At 34.1% G+C, this 10220-nt stretch overlaps 2 protein-coding genes across 3 annotated transcripts; one reads left to right on the top strand and one right to left on the bottom strand.

Moving 5' to 3' along the window:
- Nucleotides 1–1023: 1023 nt before the first annotated feature.
- Nucleotides 1024–6767, bottom strand: LOC105194468 (integrator complex subunit 13). The gene is made up of 9 exons (XM_011159386.3): nucleotides 6498–6767; nucleotides 6337–6411; nucleotides 5779–6065; nucleotides 5620–5710; nucleotides 5199–5406; nucleotides 4747–5126; nucleotides 4342–4503; nucleotides 3764–4095; nucleotides 1024–3246 (listed from the first exon to the last, which is right to left on the bottom strand). Exons 1-9 carry the CDS (start codon nucleotides 6711–6713, stop codon nucleotides 2961–2963), a joined length of 2037 nt encoding a protein of 678 aa, XP_011157688.1. The 5' UTR covers nucleotides 6714–6767; the 3' UTR covers nucleotides 1024–2960.
- Nucleotides 6768–6815: 48 nt separating this feature from the next.
- LOC105194470 (WD repeat-containing protein 55 homolog) lies at nucleotides 6816–10188 on the top strand. 2 transcript variants are annotated; one of them, XM_011159387.3, is made up of 7 exons: nucleotides 6816–7183; nucleotides 8437–8644; nucleotides 8932–9114; nucleotides 9183–9256; nucleotides 9350–9513; nucleotides 9596–9813; nucleotides 9893–10188. In XM_011159387.3, exons 1-7 carry the CDS (start codon nucleotides 7138–7140, stop codon nucleotides 10149–10151), a joined length of 1152 nt encoding a protein of 383 aa, XP_011157689.1. In that variant the 5' UTR covers nucleotides 6816–7137; the 3' UTR covers nucleotides 10152–10188. The 2 variants fall into 2 exon arrangements, with proteins under 2 accessions (XP_011157689.1, XP_039313165.1); XM_039457231.1 differs by having other exon boundaries at nucleotides 6836–6963.
- Nucleotides 10189–10220: the final 32 nt, after the last annotated feature.

The following is a 10220-nucleotide window of genomic DNA, read 5'->3' as shown; positions in this document are numbered from 1 at the left end:
TTATAATTATTTATCGGCGCGGAAGGACGCTGTGTGCTTGCGCTGGGTTCCCGCTTCGTTCCCTCGTTTCGTTTCGTTCAGTGACCCTCGGAGGCCGCGATCGATATGTACCAGCTATACACGAGAGTTTCAATTATATAAACGCTGTGCGCGCTCCCGTATCGGTATGACGTGATGCAGACTATGCGCCCCGTGCTATCAACAACAATTAATACGTCTATTTATGTATTTGGTATTTTGTTGGCGTTATATATACAGCATTTAATATTTACAGCGTAGAATATTGAAAGCGCTATAAATAATTGCACGCAGCGGGTATTATCGCACTTAATTGATATTGATCATCATATATATTTCATGTAACTCCCTATATAGCACGCTTGTCTGAATATTATAATAATATAATGCCAATGGTCGACTCATAGCAGTTTGACAAACAGCTGCTGCTAGAATCCCAATTTCATCACGGCTTTAATACTGTCGATTTTTTTATACTTATATCTTTTCAGATAGTTTTATCAATGAACATGAAAATTGCATTAAACGTCATCGTCGATAATTAACTGATAATAATTTATAACATGATTACTGACCACATTTACTAAATATATGAACAGATTATGTCGCTGTGATAAAAACCTATCAGACATTTGTTTACACAAACATGATAATGCAATCGTTACATTTTAATATTGTATGTGGCTTATGTCATATTTATCATATATACTCTTCCGCATTTCTTATCAATATATGATGAAAACAGCACGATATCAACAATATGTTAATTATCATTTTACGATACGATTGAAAAGAGAGAAGCGTATCGAATTAAATTCTTTGTAAAAAATATTTAAGATGTATCTTTGGTGATAGAGTCTGTTCTGTCTGAAGCTATTATTAATGGAGGGACTCAGATTGATGATACAAAGGTTTAATATACCTAAAAAGCAAAAGTTGTGATATAGTACAAGATACATTATTACAAAAATTGATTTTATATATACATATAAAATAACAATATAATTCATAATAAATTGATATATAATTTATATTGTAGCAGTCTAATTTACAAATTGTATAAAATTTGACAAGTCGAAGATACTTAACAACTCTTCGAGTAACGTTTGTGCGAAAAATCCAAGAAAGTTTAACCATGATAGACGATTGTTTTACAGCAATCATGTTAAATATAAAACAAAAAATCGACATTCAAAGAATGGCAGTGTTCTGGCGAAGAAACCGGACACTCGTACATTCTACCACGTGTTGCTTCATCTCCACACGCATGCACGTGGCTTAGCCGCGTACATCCGAAAAAAATGAGCAGCGCGACAGAGAGACATGTGCATGCTGCACACTCATACTTACGTGCGTCATACGTACACACACGTACGTGCGCGCGTTTACATGCATAAGTATACCATTGACCGGGATATCCTCTATCGCCTGTCTCGGGATGAATGAACCGTTACGTCATGCACTTGTACTCCCTGGTCCCCTTCCGCAACCCTCCTCTCCTCTTTCTCGTCCTCTTCCTCCTCCACCACCTCGTCCTTCTCTCGTAAACCCTCTCGCCCCCCTCTCCCCTCTCCCTCGGCGGTCCCGTCTATCTCTCTTTTAGCGGCTTGCATTATACAAGGTGCAACATATAAAGTAATGATCCCGTGCGAAATGGATTGTCACATATACATTTTCCTCTTACTGCACTTTCTTATCTTCTCTCTTCTAAACGATGGATAAATTGAGATGGATTGGTAAGAAGAGTCCAGGACATTTCCCAGAGGAATAGCAGCAAGACTTTGATCTTCGGTTTCTTAAATTGGCGGACACATCTAAGATTTTGAAAGATTTTTACCTTCTCGACTTATACTTTCTTAGATGTTTTACCGTCTATAGCATTGAAATTGAGAGATTGTGAGTGCATCATAGAACTTTATGTGCATTGCGAATTACGCGCAATACATGCCAATACACGCTGATACCCGAGCGCCTCCCAGCGCCTCCTCCTCCTCCTCTTCTGCTCCTTGCTCCTCGTCCGGCCCGGCGTCCTTCCACATTTATCGATTAGCATGGCCAAGCGCACGCCGAAGTGAACTATAGATTCGACAGAGGTCGATGTATCGCTTAGACGGCTCAGACACTCGGCAGACGTGTCGACTAATAAAACAGCAGGAGGGGTGCAGAGCGGTCGGCGGTAGAGAAAGAGAAGGGAGCTGTGAAAATGATGTGTACCACTGAAACACTTTCGTCCCACGCAGATGGGTCTTCGCACAACATTAAATTGACTGATGATCACTCCTATGACTATCGTATCCTCAAATACTTTCATTCTTGTCCCAAAAGTTCAATTTTCCTCATTCCAGTCGAAATTTCCTTTTGTATTCCAATCTTTATTAACAAATCTTATATTCTTTTCGATTCTTCAAATTATCTTGTAACTTTTGTTAGATCTACTTCTTGCGTCTAGATTCATTTTACTTCTAAATTTTTATTTTTATGATGTAAATCCTTCGTTAAATTCATGAATTTTTGTCACAGATTTATTATTTAACTTTTATAAACGGTCATCAGTCTATATAAAATATGAATACACACACATACAATTCTGTGGATTTATGAATGATATAAATAAATCCTATAATAAAAGAATGTCTAAAAAAACCTATAAATATTTCTCCTTCGCGAAATAATTTCTAATTATAATCTTATAAATTACATATTTCACAGAATTGTCGACACATTAAACTAATAAACAAGAAATATAATATACACTGCTTGCTTTTAATGTAAAAAATGTCTAATTGTATCATATAATTTTTCGCGTAGTTTCAACTTGTCAAACGTCCTATACAGTCATGAATGATGACATTAAATAAATGTCTATCAATGTTTAATTCAATTATATTTACAATGTCATATATGGTGTCTTTACATGACGCACTTCGCATCTCTCTTATCTGTTATCCGTCTATCATGGTCTCTCTAGGTTCTCTTCCAATCTCCTTCAAATTGGGATACAGCTTTGCTTTAAGTCCGTCGCTACTGATTCTTCCATGGAAATCCGGTTTTTTATCTTTTGGAGCGCTGCGTTGCAACCAGATATCTAGGAGGCTCCTCGACGTGGCGATATTGCCTTTGTGTAACTGTTTAGTCAGAGGTATTGATACGCTTGCCGGTGGTGACATCGGCGAGTCCGTTGTCGCTCTGATTACGCTGACTCTGGCGGTTCCGTCTTCCTTGCCGAAACTGTAAGAAAACAATATCCAGATTTTCATTATACACATATAGATAAGATTTCTAATGTTTAGATTTTTCAATTTCTATCGTCTTTAATAATATATATTCTGCGTATCGCTTATCTTTCCAGCTTATGTTATATACAAATAAATTCTTATTTGTTTAAACTTTTTGTATAAATTAATTTACAGCAAAGAACAGCACAAAATTTTACTTAATATAAAATCATCAAACTGAAATAATAAATCATAAGCTCATAATAAAATAACATGCACTAAAAATAACATCCATTACAATACGTTTTAAATATTTTTTTTTATTCTTATCTTTCAAAATTTACTATTAAGTATGATAAAGTGACATTGACATTTCAATGAAATTCCAGATAAGATGTAGCAATAAATTACAAAAATACAAAAAAACATAAAAGTAAAATAGAGTAGTAATTGAAAAACTTTAATTAAATTTTGTTAAATTTAAGTTTAAAAAATAAACTATATTTTACAAATCAGTTTTGTTTAATTACCTATCTAACTCTCGTAGCACCTGATCGAGTTCTACTTTGTTATTTTCGTTTTTGTTTCTGATCTCCAGTAAACAATTAAGAACTTCGGTATGAGCAGCCGAGTTGTTGGCGTGATGTTTAAGAAACGTTTCTATCTCGTCCCACAGTAAACGATAATGTTCTTCTCTGCGTACGCCTCCTTTGCCACCGCGACCTCCACCGATGCTTGGTAAAGGCAAAGGCTCGTGTTTCGCCTCTAGATTAACCACGCTAAAAATCACTTGTCTGCATTGGAACACTTCTTCTGTGGTGAGCTCCTCTTTCACCATTAATTCTGGAAGTGGATCTATCATCTATATGGAGAATTCAAGGATGCTGAGGATTAATATTTTCTTTCGTATTTAAGAATACTTGATGCTTAATTATTTGAGATTTATAACATTGATATTTTGATTTTTTGAGAATTATAACATAGTGTTAAATCTCTATATTGTAAAGATAAATTGAAATTTTATTGAATTATTTCAAGATTTAATTAAAATGTAATAAAATTTATTAATTATATAAAATTTTTAATAACATTTTCTTAATATACAAACCTGTTTTAAGTTAAACATGAGAGTACTAGAAATAGTCATAGGCCAATATTTAGTGTGGCGTTCCAGTCTTGATCTCATCTTTTCTACTAGACCATCAGCATCAGAATTAGAAGTACGTTTTAGTGGTACTAGTATGTTATTTTTCATGAGAATGCCGAAATCCTGTGATAAAAATATTATTGAATTAAGATAATTGTATCGCAATTAATAAAACTTCAATTCTAATAAAAAAATATAAATATCTAGCAAATATAAAATTAATATTAACATTCGAATAAAATTTTTAATACAAGATAATAAAATCACAGAATTAATGTAGCCTAATTAAATTAAATTTGTAAAGTCTGGCAATTACTAATAAAAGCATATGCAATTATTAATAAACATATTACAAAAGCATCCTACGGTTATTCTATAATCTGTGACACGCCCACCGCATCCTTCACTAATGGAAGGTGGATCTTCGAGCACGCTTCGAGCGGTAGATAATGTATGAATGAAAATCTCGCCACCATGCGCTGCTAGTAGATGTGAAATAGTCTTTCCACCGGCCTTTCTAGCCATTTCCAGCATCACTGATCTGCCATTTAACAGAAAATTAATCAAACAAGAAGATGGTCTACTATTAACATCCACCGGTGTGATTCGGTGCATCGCCGTGCAGTTTTGCATCTCCGAGGCGCTACAACCGCGTGGCGTGCACCACTTTAACGTGATCGTCTCATATTCCGATCCTTCCTCGAAACGCCTAAACGTCTTTATTAATGCAGAATCTTGTGGATTACCTACAAACAATCAACAAAACTATACATCTAAAGCTGAAGAGTTTTGGAAAAAAATTCGATTTGAATTGAAACCTTTTAAAATTGCAGTGTGTGCGGCGGAGGAATGAAATATTTCTACATCATAATTGGCGGATGAGCTGGCGTTCTGTTCTTCCTTCATAGGTATACCCGTTACCGTAGTGCTGGCCAAATCATAATGAGACAAAATCAGATGAGATAACTTGGAATGAAGCGCCGAGGCTTTGATGGAGTGCACTTCTACTGTAAGAAACGGCGATACCTGTGTGAGAAAAATATTAATCTAAATAACATTCCATGTATATGGCAAGTACAAAAATAGCAAGAATTTTTGTAGATTAATGTCACAAATATTATAAATTACTTAAAATTAGAATATAAAAGATATCTTACAAAAAACTGAAAAACATGCTTGATTATTTTTTAACGACATAAATAGAAGGTAATAAATAATCATTAATCACTGAAAGTTTACCTCTCGAGGACCTTGACTAGTTACTTGGGAGTCAATATTGTTGGGATATATGTTTAGTATAACCAAGTGACAATAATCAACGGGAATCAAACTGCAAATTAAAATAAAAATGAATGTAATTCATGATAATTTAATAAATTATCTTTAGAAAATACTGACTGATCTGAAGATAGCGCGTTCTTGTTTTCTGTTGCTAATTCATTTAGAAATATATTCTCCAAGCTCTTCATGTTGTTGTTGTCACGTGCACTCGTAATGCATATTACTCGGCCTCTGTTTATCAGCTTGCTAGTGTTGTCGTTAAGAGAAGTTCTTTTCTCGTGCTGTATCTCAGAGCACTCATTCAGAGTCTCAATTGCTACACGTAAACCATGTATAACTGAATAGTCCTCCCCAGGTTCCGGTGTCTTTGTTGGCACTCCTAAAATGGCAGTGCCATTCATTATCTATAAGTAAAACCAGTTTCATTATTTTTCTTATTAAACATATGTAAAGAGATTGCATTCTATGCATCAATAATCATAGATATTTGTATTAATTGGGTATTCATTAGGCTTGTTTTCTATTCCTACACTAGACTGCACTGGAACGTTCCTTCTTGCTTTCGCTAACTTTCAAACATCTATCTATTTCATTTTAAGTGTACACTAATTCAGGGAGTTCAGGAATAGAAAACAAACGGATTATTTAATATAGAATTTTAGAAGGAATACTTGCATGATTCAAATTCTGTTGCAAGGGGCTCCATGAGTTAAGAACGTAAGCCGCACGGTCAGTTACAACAAATCTAATCTGAAAAAATAATAAGAATGAAGATAACGTTAACAATGTTAAATATGTTATAGTCAGAGCATAATTTTCAATGGAATCGGACGTACCAATTTACCTGTGGGAAAGAGATCCCACACAATGCGACAGTACTCCAACGAGGCCTCGACACTGGTGGTCCATAGAGATTTGCAGACCGGCGCCAGCGGAATCAGATTTTGTCCCCTGCTCTTGAGAAAGTCAAATTCCAACGGGCACTCAGTGGAGATGCCAAAATATGGAGTATGATCCAGCACGAATATAGTCTTGTGATTCGCAGGATACATTCTTTTTCATTTCTTATTCGTGAGTCGCGTTAAATAAATAACACTTTTGCCGAGTGAGCAAGTTAGCGGATGTTTTCCTCACGTTTTTGTTTTCGAGGTTAAGGTATAACCGAACGTAAGTCGCAACATTTATGGAAGTCGCAAGCAATTACATCGTGCCTATCTCGCACTTTGTCAAGTCCATCGCATTATTCTTCTAATTATTCAATTATCAACCAAGTTAGGAAAGTAGTGAACGAACGATAGAGCGGTATACTATATCAGGAATCTTTCTTAAACTTGCATCTGCTTGCATCTGCTTGCATCAACTGCAGACAAAACATAACCTCAATAACCTCGCGTGCGTTGGCGTGATTGGCAGCGTGGCATTACGAATCCACGAAAGCCCGAATTCTCCGGATTCTCAAACCTATTTCATTCCACCATGGAAAGCTCATCAGACGAATCTACCTCAGATTCCTCTTTGACAGGTATTTTTTTTATTTTTATCAATTCTTTCCTCGTGTAAATTTTTGTGGTAATTATCTAGAATACCCCCACACATCAGATTTTGACAAAATTAGGCTCGTTCAACGCGTTTTCGCACGAAATGAACGAATCTGGCAGAAAAAAGTGTTGCTTTGCCCCGCGAACCGAGATATCAAGCACTGAAGTTAACGACTATTGAGGTTAGGAAATCTGTCATATCGACATGTAACAAAATGATCATGTGCTGTGACCACTTGTGTAGGCAAAGTGCACGAATTTGAAATGTGTGTGAATAAGTATTTTTCTAATTACACAAATTCTCTGCTTTAAAAACATATTATTTTTTTATATAATTTTTGTGTTCTTAAAGCAGAGAATTACTTAGTGTTTTTAAAATAGAGAATTAGTGTAATTAGAGAAAATATAGACAACGAAAATATTTAACAAGACTCCTATAATAGTTACGCACTGTGGGACATATCATGAATCAAATCTTCACTTCACTAAATAGATGAGTCTACAATATACTAAAACTATAAAAAAGATTAACAAGACTTCTATGCAAGGTAAAATGAACTTAGTAAGGCAAAGATTCTATTCATGAGACACTTTATCTTGCCCCTACACAAGGTATTATTGTGAAATAACATTTCATAAAATTATTGTTAAAATCTTTTGCCTTACTAAACTGATAAAACATGTTAAATTTTAAAGGCAAACAAATGTCTACTTTACAACAAAATTAATTTTTGCTAAGTTTTCTTTTTTAGTATATGATAGATTCATAAATCTAGTAAGGCAAGATTTCAACATCATATTTTATAGAGTTTTATAGTTTAATATAGTTATTTTATATAAAATTTATGAGTCTATTACATACTAAAAAAGAAAACTTGGTAAAAATTAATTTTGTTGTAAAGCAAACATTGTTGCCTGCTTTAATTAAACATGTTTTATGCTTATCAGTTTAGTAAGGTGAAAGATTTTAGCAATACTTTTATAAAATGTATTGTTCTGTTCTACATGGGTTTACGACTTAAATTAATTTTAATAAATTCGTTTTATAGGCTATTAACTCAATTTAATTTAGTTTAAAAATTGTAACAACTAAATAGAGGCTTAGTAAGATTCAAAATCAGTATAATGATTGAATAGAGCAAACAATAACTAATAAGCCGCGCCGTACGTGTACGTGCGAATTTATTAATAAATGTGACTTAAAAAAATTATCTTCTAAATACTCTCTCTCTTTTAGATGAACCATCACCACAGCGAAACAAAGATGAAGAAGTTAATTCTGTTAATTCAGATGAGGATGAAGTTGTTAAAGCTATATTAGATGCAAAAAAATTACATAGAAATCACCCACCTTCTATTACATTAGATGACATGATAACGGATATATGTTTTCATCCCAAAATGGACACTATAGGCATAGCCAGCATCACAGGAGATGTTTTCATGTAAAGCTGGATAATGCATATTTTAGAACAACTTTAATAAAATTCGACAGACGATTAATTTAATCTGAAATTAAACTGAAAACCCTTTGCTTAAAACCGAAATTCTATATATAATTTGACATCCTAGATTTTAATTCTTTTCATATATGAAATAACATGTATATATATGAAAAGTTAATTATATTCATGTTAATAGAACGATATAATGATTCGATAATTACAGATTAAGTTAATCAAAGTTTGATCCAAGTCTTAGTATTAACGAAACATATTCCTTTTTGTATTAGGTATAAATATAACAATGAGGAGACCAATCTTGTGTCGACTATAGAATTGCATCTTAAAGCTTGCCGGGATATTGAGTTTAGTGAGGATGGACGGTATTTATTCTCGACTGGAAAAGATCTCTGTATAGCGATAACCGATGTAGAAACGGAAAAACTAACTAGATTGTACGAAGAAGCTCATGAGTATGTATATTATCTGTTAATTATCCATTACGTTGATGATATGTACATTTTTCATAATTGTATTTTAGGCAACCTGTATACACAATGACAATAATTAATGAGCATATGTTTGTAACAGGCGACGACAATGGGGTAGTAAAATGTAATAATAATTATTTTTTTTAGATCTTTGAATTGACCAAATCAATCTTATGTATATATAAAAAAAGTTTCTCTTTTTTTTCTTTCTCTCAAGTTTGGGACCTTAGGCGAAAGGAAAGCGAGCCGGTATTTTCTATAAAGGAGATGGAGGACTATGTCAGTGCAATGATAACCAATAGAGATGCCAAGTATCTCGTTTGCGCCAGTGGCGATGGACTAACGACTATAAATATACCGGAAAGAAAACTGCATGTACAGGTATTGTAAAACATAAACATGATTTAATAAATCGTACTACACAATGTATTGCGATGTAAGTGGTTCATATACATTGCCACAGTCCGAGGAGCACGATGACGAGCTGACCTGTCTAGGCTTATTTAAATTGGAAAGTAAATTATTATCAGCTAGCAATAAAGGGAAAATGTATGTATATAATTGGGGAGAATTTGGACTACATTCGGATGAATTTCCAAGTGCCACGAAGAAGGCTATAAATTGTATGATTCCTGTTACGGAAAATGTGGTGATAACTGGTGGAGAGGATGGAGTAGTTAGGTAAGCGACAAAAAGAGAAGTACGCAACACTTAATAATTAAAATTTATACGATTTGAGATATGTCTATGTATTAAACAGGGCGACCAGTTTATTTCCTCATCGCAATCTTGGCATAGTTGGACAGCACGATTTTTCTGTCGAAATACTCGATATCAGTAACGACGGCACTCTGATAGCATCCTCTTCGCACAACAATGATATCAAATTCTGGAATGTACAATATTTTGAGACCTTAAATGTCACCGAGCCCAAAAAGGGTGGAAAACGAAAATGGCTCGAGTACAATCTTCCTAGTAGTCAAATTAATAATCGATCTGATTTTTTTGCCGAATTGTAATCTTGGTAATAAACCAGTTTATTTCCTCAATAACTTATAACTCCTTATATAACTTTGTCTATTTGTTCT

The sequence above is a fragment of the Solenopsis invicta genome, chromosome 14 (assembly GCF_016802725.1).
Source record: "Solenopsis invicta isolate M01_SB chromosome 14, UNIL_Sinv_3.0, whole genome shotgun sequence".
NCBI classification, from domain to species: Eukaryota; Metazoa; Arthropoda; class Insecta; order Hymenoptera; family Formicidae; genus Solenopsis; species Solenopsis invicta.
This window is presented reverse-complemented; position numbering and strand designations above follow the sequence as displayed.

What these genes read in the sequence shown, in the direction of transcription:
- LOC105194468 (XM_011159386.3), bottom strand. Translation starts at nt 6,713, where the DNA reads ATGTATCCTGCGAATCACAAGACTATATTCGTGCTGGATCATACTCCA. An exon ending in TCACAGATTATAGAATAACC is followed by an intron (nt 4,504 to 4,746) that starts GTAGGATGCTTT and finishes TTTTTATCACAG; the next exon opens with GATTTCGGCATTCTCATGAA. An exon ending in TCATGTTTAACTTAAAACAG is followed by an intron (nt 4,096 to 4,341) that starts GTTTGTATATTA and finishes TTCTCCATATAG; the next exon opens with ATGATAGATCCACTTCCAGA.
- LOC105194470 (XM_011159387.3), top strand. Translation starts at nt 7,138, where the DNA reads ATGGAAAGCTCATCAGACGAATCTACCTCAGATTCCTCTTTGACAG. An exon ending in ATCACAGGAGATGTTTTCAT is followed by an intron (nt 8,645 to 8,931) that starts GTAAAGCTGGAT and finishes TTTTTGTATTAG; the next exon opens with GTATAAATATAACAATGAGG. An exon ending in GGAGAGGATGGAGTAGTTAG is followed by an intron (nt 9,814 to 9,892) that starts GTAAGCGACAAA and finishes TGTATTAAACAG; the next exon opens with GGCGACCAGTTTATTTCCTC.